The sequence below is a fragment of the Microtus pennsylvanicus genome, chromosome 6 (assembly GCF_037038515.1).
Source record: "Microtus pennsylvanicus isolate mMicPen1 chromosome 6, mMicPen1.hap1, whole genome shotgun sequence".
Classification (NCBI taxonomy): domain Eukaryota; kingdom Metazoa; phylum Chordata; class Mammalia; order Rodentia; family Cricetidae; genus Microtus; species Microtus pennsylvanicus.
The window spans coordinates 97,150,641-97,175,596 of record NC_134584.1 but is presented as its reverse complement, the minus strand read 5'-3'; the positions used below and the strand labels follow the sequence as shown (position 1 = coordinate 97,175,596).

At 48.3% G+C, this 24,956-nt stretch overlaps 1 protein-coding gene across 1 annotated transcript; it reads right to left on the bottom strand.

The window, feature by feature from the left end:
* Positions 1-1,271: 1,271 nt before the first annotated feature.
* On the bottom strand, positions 1,272-24,497 carry Adgrg3 (adhesion G protein-coupled receptor G3). The gene is made up of 11 exons (XM_075977917.1): positions 24,361-24,497; positions 11,411-11,546; positions 9,944-10,093; positions 9,202-9,336; positions 8,705-8,744; positions 8,473-8,564; positions 8,227-8,339; positions 5,315-5,595; positions 5,067-5,160; positions 4,480-4,754; positions 1,272-1,930 (listed from the first exon to the last, which is right to left on the bottom strand). Exons 3-11 carry the CDS (start codon positions 10,076-10,078, stop codon positions 1,818-1,820), a joined length of 1,278 nt encoding a protein of 425 aa, XP_075834032.1. The 5' UTR covers positions 10,079-10,093; positions 11,411-11,546; positions 24,361-24,497; the 3' UTR covers positions 1,272-1,817.
* Between the last annotated feature and the right edge of the window lie 459 nt (positions 24,498-24,956).

The following is a 24,956-nucleotide window of genomic DNA, read 5'->3' as shown; positions in this document are numbered from 1 at the left end:
GCTTTCTAGGAACCCTATTTGCAGTAACAGGTACGTCTTAACCCCCTGTGCAGCCTGAGACCCACGGTTTTACCTGACCAGATAACGGTCTTGCAAGGCATCGCCGGAGAAACTGTATAATCTCATTTATCCGAAAGGGAGAAGAAAAGAAATTACTCACCAACTGCTTGAGCTGTCAATTGAGAGCCACTCAGATCACACATGTATCAACGGCAGTTGTCAGGACCTGAAGCTAGAGGCTCTCTTGAGAAGCCACACTCACACGTTCAGCTGTGACCTATCCCTTTCCTGAGCCTCTTCGAGCTCCCCTGTTTAAATCTACATTTAAATCTCTCTCTCTCTCTCTCTCTCTCTCTCTCTCTCTCTCTCTCTCTCTCTCTCTCTCTCTCTCTCACACACACACACACACACACACACACACACGCTCTCTCTTTAACTACATGCTTCACGCTGGCTCTACAGAAATTCCTTTCTTCCACAAAATCGAGGATAAGGGACCTCCTCAGCCTGCAGGTGGCAGTGCTGGCCCATTTCTCTTTCAAGGCCTCTGAAGCTATAGAAGAAAGCTGTGGTTGAGAAATGAAGGCCGAGCCACCGAAAGCCACATGCTTAACCTGAGTCTTGCCTGAAGCATCCCCTTCTCCGGGAATCTGTCAGCTTTGTGCAAACACATACATCCATTTGCTCAGCCAACGAGTATTCGTTTATTAACATATGTGTGACAATTATTGGCTTAACGTGGGAAGGCCTGCTGCTCAGGCTGGGTGGAAGCAGTGGACAAGGCTGTCTAGGTCCCTGCTTATAGGAGTTGGACATTGTGGAAAGGGTGGCCTCTTCTCCCTTCCCCACCTTGGCCACATGCACTAACGTGGATGGAGCAGGCGTGGCTCCAGTTCTGGACCTCAACTTGTGCCCCAACAATGACAGCAGGCAGCAGGTCAGATTCAGACCTCCCACCTGGCAGTCAAGTGGAGTGAGTGCAGGTGTTCCTGGAAGCTCACCCTCTGAGGGGCATTCTCTGAAAGTGTCCTGAGCACTTAGAAGGACCTCAGCCCTCAATGGTGCAGTCATTGCAGTTAGGATGAGCTCTGTCTAGGAAGCAAAGATGAGGGTAGAGTAGGTAGAAGATCATCAAAGCCCCCAAAGAAACCTCCAGCCCTCTGCTCCCCTGGCACATACGGAACAATGGCCTGTGAATGTCCCGGGGGGCTGGGGAAGATGGACAGACAGGCAGTTCACCAAGTTTCCTCTCTTTGGCCCAGGCTCTCAGTGAGATGAGAGGTGGTCCATGGCTGAAAACAGCTGCTTAGATGTAGAGATCCGTCTCCATGGCAGCAGGGGTAAAGATGACACTCTGCCAGAGTGGTTGGTCTCAGGCTAATAGGGACTCTCCTGCAAATCTGCTTTTGCAGCTTTTTGGACCCATGAACACATCAGAATGGGAGCTTTTCAAAATGTTTTTTAATATCTATTTCACGTGTATGAGTGTTTTGCCAACACATATGTGTATACAGCACCTTCATGCCTGGTGCCCTTGGAGACCCGAAGAGGTATCAGAGCTCCTGGAACTATAGTTCCAGACAGTTGTGAGCCAGCGTGCGGGTGCTGGGAGCTGAACCAGTGTCCTCCTCAAGCCATCAATCTATCTCCAGCCCTCTGAATGGGAGCTTCGAAGTCATATGGTTCAGCGTGGTCTCCGTTCTCTTCCTCCTCAGACACCCTGTATAGAGAAGGCAACGGAACCCAGAAGGAAGTAGGGGGAGCTAGCTGTCTGAGGTCACGCAACCTAGCTGGAGGTGAGAGTACACTTCAGTCACCTACTCCTGTGACATGGAGTGGGCCTGGCCAAGGCGGGCAGTGCCGGAGGAGGGGGCTGTGGTGCTCTGCCTCGGGAAGTAGAGGATGATGAACCAGCAGAAGATGAAGACGCCTGTGGTAAAGAGAGGGTTTCGGTGAGCCTGGGACAGGCTGCAACAAAGCAGGGGCTCCACTCTAAAGTCAGGCACTCAACGAAAGAATTAGGTAAAATGGAATCTATTCCTGAAAGAGAACCAAATAAAACCTTAGAGACCACAAACACCGGCCTTGAGATAATCTCCACACACACCTACCACAGCAAAGGAAGAGCAAAACAGAGGCATTTCCAGCTATATAAACCAACGCCACTGCCCCACCGTGCTGTGAGAAGGGAAGGCGTAGTAGCGTATAAATACTAGAGGAAGTACAGAATTGACTGGGAAGTACCACTGTGTATGAAGGGAATTCATAATGAAAACACCACATAACAGTAACCATATTGAGACACTAAATGGTACCAAGGGCTCTGTCTGTTGTACGTGGAGGAAGGTGGGAAAACCAAATAACATAGACTCATCAGAGTGAGACACGCAGGCTTCAATATTAGTGTAGCCCGTGCAAGAATAGTGAGATTAGCCAGGCGGTAGTGATGGTGCACACCTTTAATCTCAGCACTCAGGAGGCAGAGGCAGGCGGATCTCTGTAAATTTGAGGTCAACCTGGTCTACAAAGAAAGTTCTAGGTCAGCCAGAGTCATTACACAGAGAAACCCTGTCTCAAAAACAAAATAAAGCAAACAAGCAAAAAAGAATGATGTCATCTCTTAGTTCAAGATGCCTCTCTCCCCAATTCCAAACCTCTGGGATAGTCCAAATATGAACTAATGATTATTTATCTGGAGACTATCTCAGATAGTCCTAAAGCAATTGTGTGTGTGTGTCTGTATATTGTTTTTTAAAGATTTACTTTTTATATATATGAGGGTTTTACCTACATGTATGTATGTGGACCAGGTATCTGGGGAAGCTATAGGTACTGGATTCACTGGAACTGAAATTGCAGATGGTTGTGACCTCCCATGGGGCACTGGGAACTGAACCTGGGTTCTCTATGATAGCAGCAAATGCTCTCACCCACTGACCCATCTCTCCAGCCCATTTTTTATTTATCGTTTTAGTTAACATACAAAGAAATAGATTTTACTGTAACATTTTCTTTTCTTTAAGAAAAATATTTGTGCCGGGCGGTGGTGGCGCACACCTTTAATCCCAGCACTTGGGAGGCAGAGGCAGGCAGATCTCTGTGAGTTCAAGACCAGCCTGGTCTACAAGAGCTAGTTCCAGGACAGGGTCCAAAACCACAGAAAAACCATGTCTCGAAAAAGCAAAAAAAAAAAAAGATTTGTTTTTTTTATCTTATGATATACATATGAGTGTTTTTGCCTGCATGTAAGTGTGCCTGGTGCCAGAAGGCACTTGCTTCCCTGGAACTGGAGTTACAGAGGTTGTGAGCTGCCATGTGGCTGCTGGGAACCAAACCTGGGTTCTCTGGAAGAGCAGCCAATGCTCTCAGCCACTGAACCACCTCTCCGGGTACTCACCATGGCTTTTTCATACATAATTTGTTTTGGGTGCTCTCTCTCTCCACCTCTGTCTCCCAGCTTGTACCTTTCACCCCAGCAGTCCCTATCTACTCTCATGCTCTACGTATTCCACTTCCTTCTCCTCACCCTCTTCCTTTAAACCTTTTTCCTTCCCATGGTCCCTTTCTTTGCCCATACTGCACATACATACATGCATCAAACTTAAAGCTAGGACCTAACGTGAGAGTGTCTGTGGTATCAAGTTGATCCAGGTGGGAAGACCCACCCTAACAGTAGGGAGCACTGTTCCAAGGACCTGGAAGAAATCTCAAAGAGGTCTGGTGACGCGGGTCAGCGGTAAAGGTGCTTGCCAGAAAACTCAACGGCAGGGACTCAATACCTGGGTCCACATGGTGGAAGGAGAGGACCAACTTCCACAGGTTGCCCTCTGACTGCCGCATGTGCATGCATTCATACACAAATAAATAAACCAATACAATTCTAATAATTAGAAAGAGAGAGTAAGTGCCAGCACTGTCTCTCTCCCGTGTCCTGACACAGGTATGATGTGAGCAGATGCATCACGCCTTCCCCATCACAGGGTCTGCACTCGTGAGACATGAGCCAAGGGGAGGCCTTTAGCAAGCTGCTTTTGTTGGGCATTTTGTTGTAGTAATTTTAAAAAAATTAAATACATTTAAAAACTTCTTTAGAATTCTATGTCCCGTAGAATCACGTGACCCTGCCTTCCTAGATAAGACTGGTTAGGACTAGCGGTGGTCACCTAATTCAGAGGCTTGAAAGAGTTATGTTAGGCAGTCATTTTGGAAAGCAGAGAGAGACCGAGTTGCCACAGAGCCTAGGTAGGAGACAACACTCAGCTCCAGAACAGAAGGTGGGAATATCTGCTTTGATTTATGTGGCTTTTCCTGATCCTGGCCCCGGTGACACCAGGCACTCTTGCTGCCGTGAATCCCACAGGAGTCTTGCATATCTAAAATTAGCACCTTTGACTTGAGCTGGTTTCTGTGGGATCCTGTGTCCTGGAAAGTGCCCTCCCTGACCCCCAGGTACCCCTGGTGCCGACGAGACAGCCTCACCTTGCAGCGAGTTGAAGAGGGCGAAGATGTAGATGGTGGACAACCCCAGGGGCGTGAGCACAGCCAGCCCCCAGGTCATGCCCACCAGGCTCGAGAGGCCCAGAACAGTGAAGACCGACCTCCAGGTCTGCCCCTGTTCTTTGCCTGCTGTGACACTGGACAGGGTGAAGATCTTCCAGGCCACCAGAGCCAGCACCACAGCTCCAAAGAGGAAGCTGACAAGAAAGTAGCCGTGGACGGTGGCATAAAGAGCAGGTTCTTTCTGGAACCAGCACCTGAAGGAAGAGGAGGAGGAGGACAGCCGCTGGGGCTGAGTAGGAAGCCCCTGTCCATTGAGCCCCAGGAAGCTTCCCTGGCTGATCTTTAGTGACAGGAGATGCCCCCTCCACTACTGCCCCATCTTTCTTGGACTGCGTCCCTTATTTCGCTTTCTGACTCCAGACTTCCACTTGCCTCCTGTGTCACAAGTCAGCTGGATCTGAACATCCTTAGCATGTCGTTCTCCTCCTAAGGCCCCCTCCCCTCACTCTCTCCCTCTCAGGAAACCAAAGACCTCCACACCCTCTGTCCCCCACAGCCCCACTCACAGTTCCAGTGAGGTGCGGTTCTCCTGGTCACGGATAGTGTAAACACCGTAACTGTTGCTACTCCCAACACCAATGACCACAAGAGCAGGCAGGCCTGGGGCAAGGGGAGGAGGTGGGCATCACCAGTGCTCCCTTGGGTGAGCTTGTCCCAAAGCCCTGCAGCCATCCATCCCGCAAGCTTTGGGCTTCCATGGGTTCTACCTCCTTAGCCCTCTAACCTGACTCCTACCCCTCCAGCCTGTGCTTACCCCATCCCAGCAGGCTCAGCTTCAGAAAGTAGTGTCCAAAGTAGGTATTGAAGACCCTAATGGCCAGCAGGTAGAGGTGGAAGGCCTCCAGGCCCATCCAGGTGAAGACACACAGTAGGAAGTAGTGGAAGATGGCAGCTTGGACCCCGCAGGAAGATGGGGGGCCTTGAGAGCCGCTCCCCACACTGATCAAGAAGGTAAGATTCAAGAGAAATAGGCTGCTGCTTAGAGCCATGTGGATCTTAGGGGCATCTTCAGATTTGAACCTCTGCAGAGAGAGCCTGGGAGAGAAGGGCCAGGGAGCAGCCCCAAGGAACCACAGCTTACCTGGGGTACCCAGATTGGTCTATCTCCCGGCCACAGTTCCATAGGTAGCTGCTATGACCCTCATGGCCAGCTCCTGACTGACCATTCACTTTCCATCTTTACCAGTGGTTAGTTGTAGGCTTAGACCGCTTGTTTGTCTCCCAGCCGCCCAGACCCAAATAATCACACAAAAACTATATTAATTACAACAGTTTGGCCAATGGCTCAGGCTTCTTACTAACTAACTCTTATATCTTAAATTAACCCATTCCTATTATTTTGTATTTTACCATGAGGCTCATGGTTTACTGGTAAGGTTCTGGGTGTCTGTCTCCTTCACCAGCTAGATGGTGTCTCCTCAACTCAGCCAACTTTCTCTTTTCTCTCTCTCTCTCTCTCTCTCTCTCTCTCTCTCTCTCTCTCTCTCTCTCTCTCTTCATCTCTGTTCAGGTTTCCACCTGGCTTTAATCTACTAAGCCATTGGCTGAAAAACAACTTCTTTAATAACCAATGGTAATAAAACATATTCATAGCATACAGAGGGGACTCCTCTGTGCGAGCACTCAGGTTCAAATCCACAAGGCCTTTCTTGGCTCTCTGGGTTGTGCGGGCGCTGGGTCCTGCCGGCCTCACCTTCTGACACATTGCTTGGCTAAGCCATGGAACTTGCAACAACGACGGAGTTTGTTTTCTCGTGTCTCCCAGGCTTGACCATGCAGGTATTTCCCAGTAGCAGTGAAATTCTCTGCTACCTCGCCATAGGGGATCCACCCATGCTGGGCCTCAGGGCCCTGCACAGGGGGGCAGGAAGCTCTGGGTATGTGAGTTGGGCGAGCAGATGTGGGCAAACTGGTGAGGCCTAGAATGTAGCAGTGAACAGGGCTGGGGGAAAGCCAGAGACTTGCTCAGGGTCCCAGAGTCTCTACCCAGCCAGTGTGCCCTGCTTCTCTGTGGGGCTTCTTGCCACTCTGAATTCCTAGCAGATAAAGACCAGGAGGGCTCCCACTCGAGAGTCAGAGCCTACAGTTTTCTGGAGTGGAGATAAGAGGCATGTCTACCTAAGCTGCTAGGCTCCGGTGTTGGGAGCCGGCAACCGTTTCCTCTAGCGCTCCAGGCTCTGCTCAAGGATCCAGCAGCATGGTTAGCTGGTGAGGTACACTCAGCTCATTGAGAATGGGAACAGGCTAGGGACTGTGTTCTAGGCCAGTGCTTGGAGGGGTGGGAAAGGGGAGGGATGGCGTGGGTGCGGCACACAAGGGCTGAAGCCCAGGGCTACTCGGTGACAGAGGCACATGAGAAAGACAGAGGGTCCCTGGACTGGAAAGATGGAAGGTCAAAAAATGCTCCCAGTGGGTTCCAGTGAGCTTGGGCTCCAGGAGCTGAGGTTAGGGAAGGTTGGGACAGAGGCTTATCTCACAGGTTCCTCCATGTCAGCAGGTATGGGGTGTCTTTGCTACAGTCTGACTCAGAAGAGCCAGGTGGCAGGGCCATCTGTCCCTTGTGTCCTGTCCCATGCCTGTTCCTTGCTGGAGAAACTTGCATGTCCCTGAAGGGGTACTCTTTCCCACCTTCAGCCACGAGGAACTAGGAAGGTGGTGGTTAATCTCTTGCCATTTTAATTCAAGAGTAGTCAAATGGCTTGGCCGGCCTGTACATTCTACCCTGTGACCATTGTGGCCTGGGTCATCGGCCTGTGATCAAAGTCAGACCCTAAAACAACTAGATATTCATGAGGTAAAGATGCATACACATAGAAGTGTGACCCCCAGAGTTCTGTGCCTACAGAAGTGCTCAGCCTTCTGCTGCAACTTTGAATACTCTGACAGGGGCCAAGTAGTTTCATTGAGGCAGATTGTATCCCCATTCCAGTGTGGATGTGGGCACACAAACACACATGCATGTACTCACATGCACATATATGCATGCACTTGCATGCACACACATGCATGCTTCCCTGCATGTATGCACACACATGCATGCATCCCTGCATGTATGCACACACATGCATGCATGCACATATTGATGATGTCTAAAGCAGTGGAACTGAAGGGGTCTTGAGACTACTTAACCATATTCTGCCACTGACAGCTTCCTGGCTTTGATGATACTCTACAGTTACATATGGCATACTTGGGGAAGTTCCGGGAAGGAGCCACAGACTGTCTGTGCTATTTTTGCAGTTTCCAGTTAGTCTATAATTATTTCAAAATGTTTGCTTTTAAAGACCTCAATTTTGGCGCTTCATCTTTGCTTGAATATCTAAGGAGCCGTTCTTGAGGAAAAGGCTGAAATTAGCATCCTGACAAAGGAGAGAGAAAAGCTGTGGAAGGTAGGGCCAACCCCTGCGGCCTCGGGTGGAGCCCCTAGTTCTAGCCCTGCTTGGGCCACAGGAGGTGAGTTTTCCAGTTCCATGAATCAATCTTGCCCTGTGTTCGCCCATCTGAGCTGAATTTCTCCTACTTCCAATTTCAAATGCTAGTCCCACCTTGTCAACTAGCAGACTCAGGACCAGAGAGGACCACCAGGTGAGGCCACAGGACAAAGATACTTTATCCCTTTCCTGTACATCCCTGAGGGCATGAGAAAAAGGGGGTGGGGCCGCTCACCTGAGGGCAACATAGAAAACAATGGTGAAGGCCAGGAAGATCATGGAGACTCCACAGCCTGCTTGGGAGATGCGAGTGAGAGTCTGTGCTGTGGCCAGGTCCAAGATCGGCCTCTGTAGATGACCCCAAGTCCACATCACATCACTGAGAGGCCAGGTCCGCACATCTCCCAAACCCCAGCCTGCCAGGAAGCCTCTCCCAGGACAGAGGCTGGACCTCTGAGATCAGGAGGGCATGGGCTGTTACCAGCAGCAAGGCGAAGAAGGTCAAGTGGTCGCAGCGGCAGACAGTCCTCTCATCCCCGAGCTCCGTGGAGCAGCCTTGGGAATCCCAGTCTCCTGGGGGCCACAGGAAAGTAAGGGCGGGGGTGGGGGAAGAAGAAGAGGGAAGGGAGGACCCGCCTCTACCCTCACCTTCAGCCCTATGGGAGCATGTAGCTTCCTTTTTTTCTCATTCTAGAGAAGTCTTCCAGACCTACCTTTAACCACATTCCAGAATACACAAGTGAGGATCATATTCTGAAACCAGAGAGTACAAGTCAGGAAAGGAAGGAGTGGGAGGCAGGGAGGAGACAGGGTGCTCCCGGGGCCTACATGTGCCTTAAGAGGAAGACCTCTGTAGGCTACACGGGGAGATTGCATGCCTGGGAATCTGTGCTCCCTGGACAGTTGCTGTGCGTGTGGGAGATACAGTAAACACGGCACACATAAGAGGGTTTGCCTGTCTGTGCACACACACCTTCAGGACCATTGCCTGCTGAGTATGGAAGCACGCACACACATTTATGAACACGGAGATGGAACACTATGGGGCATGTATGTTCACATGGGCAGGGCACACAGATGTCTTTGGGCATAACTCTGCACGACCCTGATGGTTTCTTCTAGGTAAAGGGCGCAAGGCCCATGCATGGCTTCTCAGAGTTCAGGTGCTGTGTGCCCTCCGGGAACTGCCAGGCCTGGGCAGAAGACTCACAGGTGGCTGACGCTGGTGGGAGAAGGTGATCTCCACTGGCTCCGATAGCCCAGTAGCGTGTGTCTGGCCCACACTCAGGCCCACCATGCGGTTGTTCAACACGCTGCTGCCGTTGTCCTGGAGGAGCTTGGGGCCCTGGGAGGCAATAGCAGGAGGCTAGGCTGTAGGAGGGGCTGACCTTACCTGCCCTAGCTAGAGAACTCTAGGTCACCCCCTCACTTGGAGTCAAAGCCTGAAACTAGGGGAGCAGGGATCCGGCGACCCAGGGGCATAGGCAGCCATATTCCTGCTGCCCCCTATAACATGCTAAGCTAGGCTGAACTGGGATCTAGGCTCCCTATCACCTTGCTGAAAGCCAACCCCTGACATCTCTGAACCGAAAGAGCTTGAGGCTAAGTTTAAGCGGATGGGTGCATGCCTCAGGAGTGCCGTCTGGCATGCGTTGTCCAGGGAGAGCATGTTTGCCCGTGTGGACAGAGTCATATCTGAGCACACCTGATTATATGTTCTCGGGAATACAAAGTGTGTTTATGCATGTGCAAGGACACACGCGCATGCATGAGCCCACTTGGACTTCCTACACAGCCAACAGCTACTGATGTCAGGATATCAGAATCATCTTCAGTCCACAGACTGTAGAAATGGCTCTTAGATGACCTGGCTGCCTTAGAGAAACATCCCAGGGACTCTGGCCCACTGAGTATTTAACTGCAGCTTCCTGAGCTCCTGGCAGGCCTCTTACCTTGAAGACATTCCCCGCACCAATGTCCAGAACAGTTATGGCCAACCGGATGGCAGACCTGTTGCCAGGCAGGAGGGCTCCAAACAGGCTCTTGGGAAGTCGGACTCTGTCAGTGGGCTGGACCTCACCCTGCATCACCTGCTTTGGGATCTGTAACCACGGACCCAGAAGCCCCTCCATTACCTGGAGGATTCCAGCCCCCACTCAGGTGGTGCTACTATCCCCGTTGGGAGAGAAACTGCAGCATGTCGGGAGAAGGGGCAGCATCTGAGGACTTTTAGTTCTGGGGTGGAGGCTCTGCTTCTCGTGGACTAGGCCCTTGGACAGGCATCAACAGTGGGGCCCAGCTTCCCCATCCCAGAGACCAGCTGAGCGTGACTGTGTTGGTGCAACCGTGCTCTGCTTTTAAGTGTGGGGAGGGCCAGTGGGGGACATCCTGGAAAGAAGTTTTCCCTGGTGTGCAAGAGACTTGTATTCACCTTGAACATGAAGTCCTTCCTGCCCAACAGTGAAGTGTTATAGGAACCGAGCATAGTTAGAATGTTAGAACAAACCTCCCCAGAAATCACCGGTCATGCTTTGTCTAGTCTCTGGCCTCCTGGGTACCCTGGAGCCTCAGCCTGCACCTGCCAGTTCCCTGCTTCAGAAGGGTCCATGCTCATGGGAAGAATTGGGGTTGAAGCCCCAGTTTCACTTTCCTAGTCCAGATCTTGTCAAAAGGACATGTGGGTGATACCTTGGGTCAGTGCATACCCTACCCAGAGGGCACAGCATCATAAATGGCTGAGGATGTTGGGTGATGAGCAACTCAGCAAGATGCCCGGACCTCTGCCCTCAACTTCATCCCTGAGGGAAGACTGAGGACTTGCTGAGCCCTTGCTGGACCAAGAATTCCTTGGATATTAAGTCAGATGCTCTTTCCAATGTTTTTGTTCTGTTGTTTTTGAGACAGAGGCCATCTGGATAGCCTGTGTTTGCCCAGAACTCAGGAGCAATCCTCCTGCCTCTGCCTCCTGAGTACCAGGAGAATGAGTATGCATCATTCTGCCTGGCTTCTGATCTCTTGAAAGTGGGCAATATTCTCACTATTTATAGGTAAGAAAATGGAGGGTCAGAAAAGTAGTGTACCCACAATGGCCATGGCTAAGGACAGAGGAAATTTACACTGAGACAGTGTAAATCTACAGCCTTCCCTCCCGTTCAGTTGCTCTGAGGCCAAGTGTGCCCTTACTCTGACTTCAGATGTGTGCTCTGGTAGAGAGGTTAGTGGGCACTTTAGGCTTGGAGGTGCCAGAGATTCATCTTCCAGATGAGCACGCAAGGCCTCTGGGAGAAAGGAGACTTTCTGAGGACATCAAGGGCTGAGAAGGGGGGCCAGTTCAGGAATCTCCCTGCACCCTGGCTCAGGAGGGGTAAGCTTTGATGGATACCACAGAGGCCTGAGCCAGCCACCAGGAAGCTCTTCACCTTGGAGGGCGTCAGAGAGAAGAGCAGGTCTTCTGAGATGTCTGTGCTGACGTTCTGAATCAAGGCCTTAACAAAAGGCTTGTCCACAGTCTCCTTGGAATTCTCCAGCAGGTAAGACTCATAGTTCAGCCAGTATCTGCAAGGGGCAAGGGACGAGGGAAGGAGGAGCTTGTAGGCTGAGCCACCGACTCATCAGGCTCTTGGGGTGATAGTTAGCCCAGAATCTCAGAGACCCTGGACTGTTAATGTGAGGAAGAGGAATGGCTTGGAAATTGATCCTGAAGAAGTCTAGCTAGAGATCTTTTGAAAGATGTTTGTCTTTCAAAATGCAATATGGATCTTTGGATACCACCATTGATGGGCGTATGGATCTTTGTACCTCTGATGGACACACGGCTTTGTGCACCCACCCATGAAGGGCACTTGAATATTTCCCACTGTGCTAGACAGGTTTTGTCAACTTGGCACAAATTAGAGACACCTGGGAAGAGGGACCGAGAGATTGAGTCCATCATATTGTCCTGCGGGCTTGTCTATGGGGCATTTTCTTGATTAATGATTGATGTGTGCCCAGTCCACTGTGGGTGGCTCAACCCTGGATGGGTGATCCTGGATTGCATAAGAAAGCAAGCTGAATGAGTCATGGGGAGTGAGCCAGTAAGGAGCCTCCTTCCAAATTCTCTGCTTCAGTTCCTGCCTCTGACTCCCCTCCATGATGATGGCCAAATAAACCCTTTCCTCCCATAAGCTGCTTTGGGCTGTGGTGTTGATCACAGCAACAGAAAGCAAATTAGAGCTCCCACCTTCCAGCTGCTGTGAACAGGGCTGCTGTGCCAACTCACGAGTGCTCACAGAAAACTTATTTTAAACTCTTTTGGGCACATACACGGGAGTAGAATGGTTAGGTCATATTCTAATTCTCCGTTTCGCTTCCTGAACAGCTACCAGATGGTTTTCCCCAGCAGCTGCACCATTTCCCGTCCACACCTGCGGCGTATGAAGGCTCCAGCAGCTCCCTAGCCTTGACAACACAACGGTTTACTTTGTATTGCTTTCACCTGTAGCCACACTTACGGCCATAATGAGGTGGTGGCTTTGATTTGCATCTTTTTAGTGACCCAGTGAGGTTGAATGTCTTCTCATACACTTTTGGCTATGCATATCTTATGTGAAAACATCTCTTTGGGCACATTTATTGAGGGCTAATGGTATACTAAAAATTCAGCTTTTGAATACTGAGCCACAGGCCAGCAAGAGGCCTCAGAAGACAAAGGCACATGCTGAGCAAGTCTGACGACCTGAGTTTGACTCCTGGAACCCACATAAAGGCAGGAAGGAGGAACTGACTGGACAGACTTGTTGTCTGACCTCCACACATGTGCAGTGACATGTGTGCCCCTACCCACACCATAAAACACAATAATAAATATATTTTGGGGTTTTTAAAAACAGGTCTCATGTAGCCTTATAAGACCAAGCTGGCCTTAAATTCATAGATACACTTGCCACTGCCTCTCAAGTGCTGGAATTAAAGTCATGTGCCATGATACCTGGCTTAAATAAATGTATGTGTGTAAAAAAAAAAGTGGCATAATACACTCCTTTAATCCATGCACTTGGGAGGCAGAGGGAAGCAGATATCTGAGTTCAAGGCCAGCCTGGTCTACAGAACAAATTGTAGGACAGTCAGTACTACACAGAGAAACCCTATCTGGAAAAACCAAAAAAGAAAGAAAGAAGGCCACAGGAGCAGGCTCAAGCCAACAACCCCCGTCCAGCAGGCCTGAGACAGTAACTTCCATAGGAGGAGGTACAAGGGAACAACCGCTGAGGGAACAGGCCCAAGTCAGAGACCTCTGTGGGGCACGTGCAAGTCAGGGACCTCTGAGGGAGCAGGCCTGAGCCAGGGACATTTGTGGGAACAGGTCTGAACCAGCAACCTCTGCCAGAGCAGGCCTAAGTCAGCTACCTCAGCCAGAACAGGCCCCAGGAAACGACCTCCATAGGAGCAGGTCCAAGGAAGTCACCACTAAAGGAGCAGGCCCAAACCAGAGACCTCTGTGGGACTGGGCATGAATCAGTGACCTCTCCACCAAAGCAGGTCCACACCAGTGACTTCCACCAGAGCAGGCCTGAGCCAGCGACCTCTGCTAGAGCAGGCCCAAGGCAGTAACCTCAGTGGCAACCCCAAGCAAGCAACCTCTGTGGGAGCAGGCACGAATGACCACCGGTATTGCAGAGCAACCCCTGGGAGTGCTGAGTGACCTCCAGAAACACTGAGTGACCTCTGGGGTGACTGAAACTGTGGCTCTGATTGCACCATGAGGAGCAACCATCTGAGCCTTGGATCCACTGGCACCTGGAGGATTGACAACCAGAGACACAGCTTCAGCTATACCATTCAGAGAAAAAGATGGGTAGACAAGGTAAGAACACACTCAATACCACAAAGAGCAATATGACACCAATAAAAACTAGTGGACCTACAACAGCAAGACTTGAACAACTAAATATAAATGAAGCAGAAGCAAATGACCTAAAAAAATAACTTTAGGAGAATATTTGAGGCCATTAATGAGGAAATAAAAAATTCCCTCAAAGAAATGGAGGAAAAGACAAGCAAAAATTGGAAGAAATCAACAAATCCCTTAAAGAAAACCAAGAAAAAGCAATCAGATAGATGAAGAAAACTATTCAAGACATGAAAACTGAAATAGAGACAATAAAGAAAATACAAATGGAGGGAATGATAGAAATGGAATTTATGAGAAAATGATCAGAAACCACAAATGCAAGCATAAACAGCAGAATACAAGAGATGGGAGAGAGAATCTCAAGCGCTGAAGATACAATAGAGGAAATAGACTCATCTGTCAAAGAAAACATTAAATCTAACAAAAGCTTAACACAAAATATTCAGGAAATATGGGATACCATGTAAGGACGAAACCTAAGAATAGTAGGGATAGAAGAAGGAAAAGAAGTTCAACTCATAAGCACAGAAAATATATTCAACAAAATCATAGAAGAAAACGCTCCCAACCTAAAGAAAGCATATATGCATATGAAGATACAAACGCTCCCAACCTAAAGAAAGCATATATGCATATGAAGATACAAAAAGATACAAAAAGCTTACCGAACATCAAATAGACTGGATCAAAAAAAGTCCCCTCACCACATAATAATCAAAACACTAAAAATACAGAATAAAGAAAGAATATTAAAAGTTGCAAAAGAAAGAGGCCAAGTAACATATAAAGGCAAACCTGTAAGAATTACCTCTGACTTCTCAATGGAAACAATGAAAGCCAGAAAGTCCTGGTCAATCATTACTCAGACATTAAGAGACCATGAATGCCAGCCCAGACTACTATACCCAACAAAACTTTCAATCACCATAAATGGACAAAACAAGATATTCCATGACAGAACCAGATTTAACCAATAACTAGCCACAAACCCAGCCCTATACAAAGTACTATAAGGAAAACTCCAACCCAAGGAAGTGGCTACATCCACAAAAACACAGGTAATAGATGATCTCACAGCAGGAAATCCAAAAGAAGGGGAAAAAACACACAATAACATCACCAACAACAAAAACTAAAATAACAGGAGCTAGCAATCCCTGGCAATCACCTATAAAAAGGCACAGGCTAACAGATTGGATATGGAAAGAGAATCCATTCTTCTGCTGTATACCTGAAGCACAACTCAACCTCAAAGACAGACATCACCTCAGAGTAAAGGGATGGGATTTTTTTAAAAAATCAAATGGACCTAAGAAACAAGCTGGTGTAGCTATCCTAATATCTAACAAAATAGACTTCAAACTAGAAAGAAAGAAGGAAAGGAAGAAACAGAAAGAAAGGAGGGAGGGAGGAAAGGAATGGAGGGAAGGAAGGAAGAAAGGAAGAGAGGGAAAGAGAGAGAGAAAACTGGGCCACATGGGACTTGACTGCCTGGGAGCAGAGGGTAGTAGAGACAACACAAAGGCTGCTGTCTCTCATTCTGTAGAAAAGGGCTGGTGTCACTCTCCGTGGTGCTGAAATTTAGAACCTTCTCTGTGCTTGGGTCTCTTTCCCTAGCCTGGGCCCAAATTGTTGCCTTCTTATTGTCTTCCTAGTGCTGGGATCACAAGCCTCTTTCTTTCTTTTCTTTTCTTTCTTTCTTTCTTTCTTTCTTTCTTTCTTTCTTTCTTTCTTTCTTTCTTTCTTTCTTTCTTTTCTTTCTTTTCTTTCTTTCTTTTTTCTTTCTTTCTTTCTTCCTTCCTTTCTTTCCTTTCTTTCTTTTTTGGTTTTTAGAGACAAAGTTTCTCTGTGTAACAGCCTTAGCTGTCCTGGAACTAGCTCTCATAGACCAGGCTGGCCTAGAACTCACAGAGATCCACCTGTTTCTGCCTCCTGAGTGCTGAGATTAAAGGCACGCATCACCACCACTGCCTGGTTAAAATCTTCTAAAATTACCTTTATTTGTTTATTATGTGAGTGACACTGCATGCCACACTTTGCATCTGGAGGTCAGAGGACAACTTGCAGGGATTGGTTCTCTCATTCTACTCTGTGGGTCCTGGGAATTGATGTCAGGTTGTCCAGCTTGTGTGTCAAGAGCTTTAACCTGTTAAGCCACTTCTCTAGCACTTCCCCCACCCACTTCTTAAAAATGTAGTCCTGGAGATCAGAACTCGAGTCTTCATGCTTGTACACCACACCTTACTGACCTCTCTCCAGTCCTCTATTCACTATTCCCCTTTCCAAGAAACCCTGAACAGGTAGGGCTGAGGTAGTGATAGGAGGCAAGAGGCTAGAGGAAGATACACCCAGACTGAGGCCATGGAGACAAAAGGCAATTCTCCCTCTTTCCCCTCTCCTCTCCTCTCCTCTCCTCTCCTCCTCTCTTCTTTCTATTCCCCCTTCTCTCTTCTCTCTCTTCCCCTTCTCTTACCTCTCTCTCTTCTCTCTCCTCTCTCTCTCTCTCTCTCTCTCTCTCTCTCTCTCTCTCTCTCTCTCTCTCTCTCTGTGTGTGTGTGTGTGTGTAGGGATGAAACATGAGATCTCAGGCATGCTAGACAAGTGCTCTAAGCTATACCCCAATCTTTGTCATCGTTTTTGAATAGCCATAGTTATCAAAGAGAAAGGACCCTATAGAGATAACAGAGAATAGATTGCAGAATATAAAAGTAAATCATGCAAAAATATGCAAATATCATTGGATGGAGATAGCATAAGAAAACCATTGGACCAGAATCATAGAGATGAGGCTGTGGAATCCATGGAGCAGAGTATATTATCCTGCTTTGATTTACCTTTAATAGTCAGGGAAGGGTTGGCTTTCATTGGTACCAAATAAAATAAGAAATTGTAGAAGAATTGACATTTTTGTTGCCACAAAAAGTGGTAAATAGTTAATTAAATATATGTTTCTATACGTTCCTACCTTATATACTTAGAGACCTTCCTCAGCTTTGCAAAACAGCACACTTCACTGTCCTAAGGAAGTTTCCCCAGAGTGGTTCTTGGGTACAGTGACTTCTCATTATTTTATGTTCCTTTAGTGCCACCTCACTTCTGTGAGACAGTCCCAGAATGACTTCAAGTTCACAGCCCACCTTCCTCCACCTCCTGAGACTTGGATTATAGATGCACACAACACTGGAGCTCCCAATCATCTAGAATGTAAGCGGAACGTTCCCGTTCAGAAGCAGTCTCCACACCCACACCCCACGCCCTCCTCCAGTCTTTCTAATGGGTTCAATCCAGACATCTGCTTCATGGTAAGCTAGTTCTGATGACCTCTTCCCCAAGAGGACAGATCGAAACAAGCACTTGACTGATCTCCCCGACCCTCACACCCTATACGAACCATACAGATACAATACGTTGTGGTGACAACTCTCTGTCAGAGAGTGACCTTCTGGAATTTCTGACAATGAAACAAGAAGGAGGAAGGGGGGGAGGGAGGGAGGGAGGGAGGGAGAGAGAGAGAGAGAGAGAGAGAGAGAGAGAGAGAGAGAGAGAGAGAGATTTAACAGAGGAAACTATTTAAATGACCAATGAGCTCATGCAAAGATGTTGAGTGGCCAGAACCACATGAGGGCCTTCTACACTCCTGACAGGAAGCAAATGGCACAATCACTTCGGGAGACAGTTTGGCAGTCTTTTATGGAGCACAACATATATTCAGTATATATTCCAGCAATTCTGTTCCCAGGCATAGATCTTCCAACAAATGACAACATATGGCCTCAGGACTTGGATTAAAATATTCATAGGAACAATATTCAGACCAATCAAGGACTGGCACCAGTTCAAATGCCCATCAATTGGTAAATGGACAACAGAATGTAATATATTTGCATGGGTAATCAAACTAAAATAAAGACCATAAAATATGGATGAGGCTCACTGCACTAAAGGAAGGAAGGGTCACTTGAAAGAATTCCCTTTATACAAGATGCCCAGAGGTGGTCCTGAGGAGGAGGAGGCTGGCCGCACCGATGGTGGTGGGGCAGGAGCAGCAGCAGGCTGCAGACAAGCATCGAGAGTGACCGCAGCAATGGCCTCACACACTGTATAAATATCCTAATACTGAACTCTAGTGGTGAACAGTGTGTGTGTTGTTATCCACTGCATCCACATCAGGATGCCAAACTGAGGTGGCCCAGTCCTGTGACTCCAGCTCCTGGGAGGCGGAAGCAGAGGGATCAAGAGTTCCAGATCATCCTTAGTCAGTTTGAAGCTTGGGCTATAAGAGACCCTGACCCTCCCCTCCACACACACACATACACTCACTGCTGAAAAAGAAGATAATACAATCAAATTTAAAAGCAAATAAAATGTAGTCTGGTGGTAGTGCCACACGCCTTTGATCCCAGCACTTGGGAGGCAGAGGCAGGCAGATCTCTGTGAGTTTGAGGCCAGCCTGGTCTACAAGAGCTAGTTCCAGGATAGGCTCCCAAGCTACAGAGAAACCCTGTCTCAAAAAAAAAAAAAAAAAAAGAAACCAAAAAACCAACAAACAAAAAGAAAATAAACTGTAGCATGCCGGAAGCATCAACCCTGTGTGGTGGCACATGCCTGCAATCCCAATACATAGAAGATAGAGGTAAGATGATCAGAAGGGCAAGGTTATCTTTGGTTATATGTTGAGTATGAGGTCAACCTGGGCTAAAGACTCTATATTTTTTAAAGCTTTATTTATTTGTTATGTATAGTGTTCTCTGTGCATGTATGCCTGCAGGCCAGAAGAGGGCACCAGATCTCACTAAAGATGGTTGTGAACCACCATATGGTTGCTGGGAATTGAACTCAGGACCTCTGGAAGAATAGCTAGTGCTCTTAACCTCTGAGCCATCTCTCCAGCCTCTAAAGACTCTATTAAGGAAGCATGGAGGTGTGGTGGAGGAAAAGAGAGAGCAAGAGGGCTCACATGGCACAGGCATGTTGATAAGGGGGAAGTGATGTGTTATGTGAAAACAGGTAAACTTGAAAAAGCACTGGACTATAGAACAGTGACCACAAGGGCGCTGTTGCTGTCAGTGTGTTGCCTGAAAGACACGGTTTTAAGGGAGGAGTCACTTATTTTGGCTTATGGCTTCAGAGGGCTCAGCCCCCAGGTGAGTGTCTTTATTGTTTCCCTGTTTCGGTGAGGCGGAAAACCATGTGAGGTAAGGAAGAGGCTGCTCACCTCATTGCTGCTGGGAAGCAGAGCATATGGGAAACAGACAGACAGGGCCAAGAGGTACCTTTCAAAGGATGCCCCAGCTAGGCAGCACCTTCCCAGTTCCACTCTCCCACCCCAGCGGTTTGTTCCAAGTTTAAATTCATGAGCTAGCTCAGAGCCCTCACAATTCTATTATCTCTGAAAGGAGTTCAGACACAATCAGAGGTAGTTCTGTCATCCAGTTGCTCAACACAAATAAGTTGACAATCAAGACTCACCATCAAGGACTGAAGAGATGGCTCAGCAGCTAAAAGCACCCATTGCTCTTACAGAAGTCACACATACACAGCGGCTCCCATGGTGGCTCACAACCATTCGTATCTCCTGTTCCAAGGCATTGGACGCCCTCTTCTGACCTCCACAGGCACCGCATGTTCATGGTGTACACGCACACATTCAGGCAAAACACTCATGCTCATAAAATTTAAAAAAATCTAAAAATAACTGAAAATAAATGTTAAGAAAAATTAACCACCCCGCCATGGTTGCCACCGTTACTAACATCCTCCATGTTTGGAGGGAGCATGACAGGCCTTCTGTGAGACTGAAATTTTTGTCAGCTTTCTGAGGGTGGGGTTGACAGATGTGTGTAGTCATGCAAATTCTACCACACTCGGGACAGGCACTGGAAGAGGCCAAAAGAGGGTGTTGGACCCCCTGCTGCAGGAGTTACAGGTGGTTGTGAGCAGTCTGGTGCAGGGAATTGAACCTGGGTCACCTGCAAGAGCAGCAAGCGCTCTTAACTGCTGAGCCACCTTCTCTAGTGCTAAACTTTATGCATTAAAAGAATAATTATTATTAGAACATATATATTTTTAAAGAAGCATGGCGTTGGACTTCTGCTTCGGGATCAGAAAGAGTTGTTTATTCTCCTAAAAATGCATGGAGAAGCAAAGTCATGCAACAATGGCTGTGGCACCCTGTAAATGGCAGCTAGGACAGTGACAACCTTGGTGTGACATCATGGATAAAGTCTAGAACAGTGATGACCTCGGGGTGACATCTGTATAAAGTCTAGGGCAGTGACGACCTTGAGGTGACATCTTGTATAAAGTCTAGGACAGTGACGACCTCGAGGTGACATCCTGTATAAAGTCTAGGACAGTGACAGCCTTGGGGTGACATCTGTATAAAGTCTAGGACAGTGACGACCTCAAGGTGACATCCTGTATAAAATTGTGAACATGAGGCCTCTCTTGTCCTAGGACATCTGTTCTTCCTAAGATCATTCTACTGTGAGTTTGAGTTCCTGATGAATAGAGGTCACCGCAGGACACAAAACACCATGGGTCACCTGACTGGCCAGGGCAGGGATGAACCAAAAGAGCACGCTAAGGGAAGGAAGCCATTCCTAAATGCTGTTTGGCTCCCTTTATGTCACCAGGACAGACAAACCCAGGGGAAGAAAGTTGCCTCAGCGCTGACTATGGCAGCAGTGAGATCAGGCCCTGCCTCAGACAGGCTCAGAGCTCTGGAGCCACAGCAAGGCATCAGGAGGTCTCAGGTAGGTGTGTGAGAGAAGAGAAACAAACCTGAGACTCAAAGGCCCCAAATAAGCAGCAAGCTTTTTCTCCCAACACTGCTGTCTCTGCCAGCCAAGTGGAAAGCTCCGAGGAACCGAGCAGTTGGCTCTTTTCTCACCAGAGCTTAGACATGTGAGCAAGGAAGCAATAAAACTTTTGAAGAAACCAGAAGGGGGCCATTTTTGTGATCTTAGTGTAGATAAATTATTTTTGTTTGTTTCTTTTCTTTTTGTCTTTGACAAGATCTGGCCTTATGTAGCTCAGGTTGGCCTCAAATTCATCGTGTATCTGAGGTTAGACTTGATCTCTTTAGCCTTCTGATTTCTCCTGAGTTCTGGGATTAAAGGCGCTCCATTAGTCCCATCTGCCTGGTTTCGAAAAGAAATTCTTTAAAAAGGCAATGGGGTGCCTTCCTTTTCTGTCTCTCTCCTGAAGAGGTAGCTGCTGTCGTGGCTTCTCTTCTCCACCACCCCCCTTACTCTCTCTGTTCTTCCCCCTTCTCCCCTTTCTCCTTCCCTTTTGTAATTCACTAAATACCCATTTTCTCTGCAAATAAAAAAAAAGGCAATAGGGCTTGTGAGATGGCTCAAGGGAGCAAAGATGTTTGTCATCAATCCCTGAACCCATGTGGGAGGTGGAAGGAGGGAATTGACTCCACACATATGCTGTGGCATGCTAGTTCCCTAACATTATATACACACGCATGCATGCACACACACGTGCATGCACATGCATGCACATGCACACACACACAATAATAACACTTAAAGCAAACCTAAAGATCTGATCAATTATAGTAACTAAAATTAAAAACCTTAGCAACAAAGACAGTGCTGAGAAAGTGAACAGGAAGTCGTGAAGAGAAAGAATACTCTCAGTGTGCGTATTCACAGAGACACATGCAGAATATCCAAAGGATCCCCAAATCACTATGGAAAATCCAGACAGCTCTATAGACCAACAAGCACACAGAGATGTCAAGATTCAAGAGGAACAAGGCAAGGTGTTAAGTGTCAGTTATCAGGAAAATGTCATTACAGTCTCTGTGAGGTACACTAGGAACTGTAAGGATGGCTAAAGGGAAAAGCAAACAATACCAAGAGTTAGCACTGCTATAGGGCAACCGCAATGACACAACTTGTGGAGCGAGATTTGATCTGACCACTCAGTAGCTTCTTCTGGAGTTAACCCTGTGCCTCTCCCCCGAATCACTAGCTCCACGCCTGGGAAAACAAGTTCACTACAATACCCAACTACAAATGCTTAAAAGCTTGAGTCACCCACAAAGAAATAAGGAGTAAGTTACATGTCATGTAAGAGGCTGAAAAAGGAAACACACCCAAATGAAGACAATAGCCATCACTGGTTCATGGGTTAGGGGGAATTTCATCTCCTTTCTGTAGCTGATTTTCAATGAATATGTGTTACTTTTTGTAGTTCCTTTTGTTTGCCGAGACAGTGTCTCTCTGTGTAGCCCTGGATGTCCTAGAACTCAGTATGTAGAATAGGCTGGCCTTGAACTCAAAGCTCTGCCTGCTCTGACTCCCAAGTGCTAAGATTAATGGCCACCACACCCAGCATATATTATTTTTATAATCAGAAGAGCCTTTAAAATAAAGCACACTAACATTTATTGAGCTCCTGCTGTCTGCTAATACTCCCCCATGAATTATTCACGCAATCAATCATCAGTGACATTGTGAGGAAGCCTGAGAGGTTGGAAGCAAGGCCTTGAGAACGCGGCAATGTGGCCGTGTGGATGATGGCGGAAACCCCAGCCCTCAGGTGTAGAGCTGTGTGTTTAACCTTTGCTGTCATCCTCTGAATCCCATTTTACAGGTAACCTAGACGACACGTGAACACTGGCAGACTGGTCCAGCTTGTCACATATTCAGCTTCCATCAGTTTGACCTCTTACCTGCTGTGCAATCATAGGCAAGTTCTTTGACTGCACAGAACCCCACTCAGTTCTCTCATCTGAGAATTGGGTTGATAACAGGACCTACTTCAGAGCTCTTTTTAGTCTGGATGTCAAACGTCCCACAGGTTCCTGCGTGGGAACACTATGACCTCCTCTGGCGGTGCTGTTTGGGAGGTTGGGCCTAGATGGTGGATGTAGAACACAGGGGACAGGCCTTGAAGAATACAAGCGAGGCCCGCTTCCTATTGGCCTCTGCTTCCCGTGCCCCTCCCTGACAAGGCGTAGACATGTATGAGCAAGTCATGCTGAAAGCCTCTGCCTCCATGGACAGAGCCTCTCCCACCATGGATGGACAGCACCCTTTACTGTGAACCAGCCTTCCCCTTAGCTTGCTCCTGCAAGGTATCTTGTTTCAGGGATAGGAAAAGTAACTGTAGACAGTGTTATGAAGATAAAAGGGCAAACTCAAGGGATGTAGTGGGAACCAACTCAGTCGCTGCGGCACTTGCTCTCTCCAAGGTGTTTATTCAGGTTGTAAGGTGTCTAAGAAGCTGCCTGAGTAGCGGCAGGCGGGGCTGGGAATGTGTTCAGGCCACTGAAAGACTGACTGCCGACCTGAACCTGGGTCTTAATAGCCAGCTTTGGGCAAAGGTTTTCATTCAACCCTTCGACGAACGTTTCCTGAGTCCTGGCTGTTAGCTGGCCCTTTGGTAGCATTCCCTGGTGAGTTTTGGGTCCCTTTACCTAGAGGACAGAGCTACTCTTGGCAATGGCTCCAGCCGGGACAGCACCTGGAGGCTTCCCTTCCCCCACCCCATCTAACCAGCTCCCTTGGTCTTATGAAGTTCATCTCTGGCCTCCCCGGGGCCATCTTTCCTGAGCAGCTCCATGGAGCCTGTAGAATTACGCCCTATCCCGTCTCACCTCCGCCTATGACACCATCCTTGGATCCTGCCCTGAAGTCCAAGCAATCAGTCTAGAACGCAGAGCTGACCAAACCCTTCTTAACTTCAACTGTGCCGTGTTCCTGTTTCCCATAACGGTCCCTCACACCTGACTCCTTGTTTATATTTCCAGTTCTGTCCCCCACCCGTCCCATCTTGACACTGTCACCTCTGTCCCCTGAACGTCTTTGCATTCTCACGATTCAAGCCTTGTTGGCTGTCCCCAGCACTATGGAGCTATGCAGTCATATCACCCACCATCGTGTGGGTCCACTGGAAAACTTTCCCACGCTTCTCAAATCCCTTTCCCAGAGAAGGCCTTAGCAGACTTCCTCTTCTGTGCTAAACTGGCTCCCTGTCCACACTTCTGACTGGCCATACTCTGAAGTCATCACTATGTGTGCCCCTTTTTGTCCCTCCACTGTTCCCAAGGCAGAGATAGGATAATTGTCTCTGCATCCAGTCGTCCAGTGGTTCTCAGCCGTCCCAATGCTGCGACCCTTTAATACAGTTCCTCATGTTATGGTGACACCCCCCCTGCCACCATTATTTTCATTGCTACTTCATAACTGTAATTTTGCTGCTGTTACGAATTGTAATGTAAATATCTGTGTTTTCTGTTGGTCTTAGACCACCCATGTGAAAAGGGTCCTTTGGCCCCCCAAAAAGGTTCATGAGCTACAGGTTGAGAACCATTGCCCTAGTCAGTAGGGACTCTGATTACCTGGGTGGAGCCAGGTCAGCGAGAACACGCCAGGGTGAAGAAGGGAGCAGGGTGTTCCAGGGCCCTGGGGGCTTATGACCTTATGGCTTCCCAACAGACCCTTCTCCCCTCACCTCTGCAACTTCCCCACATCACAGGAGATGTTCTCTGACGGCCCGCACGTGGTGAAGCACTCAGCAATGTCATTCAAGTCAAAGTTGTCATACTCATGGTTCTCCTTGAACAGGCAAACGTTCCTTGACTCTTCAGTGGTCTCAACATACTCTGGATTCTCTTCAGACCGTATAAATCTTTCGCCTTTTACTAATGGAGGAAACAGAGCGACAAGGGGCAGGTAGCGGAGGGGCAGTGGACTAGGTAGGTAGCTGCATCTGTCAATCAGCTAGAGGCCCTCCCAGCAGGCTCCACCCTCCCCAACTCCCAAGAGCCACTCCTACCTCACCGGGCTGGTGTGGTGACTGGGGGAAAGCGTGGCACGTGATTCTCTAGACAAAGGCTTTCCATGCAGTGCACCCCGAAGAGCTTTCTCTGCCAGTCCTGTCACCCTCGAATGTCTCCTCCGCAGAGCCTGCCTGGTTCCCTGCATTGCTCCATTGGATCCTCCCAGGCCTGGCAACTGCGGCCGGCTCTAACTCACAAGTCTTGCTTGACCTTAGCCTCCCAGCTTTGCCTGGGTAGGTAGGGGCTGCAGCAGGCCCAGGTGCAGGGA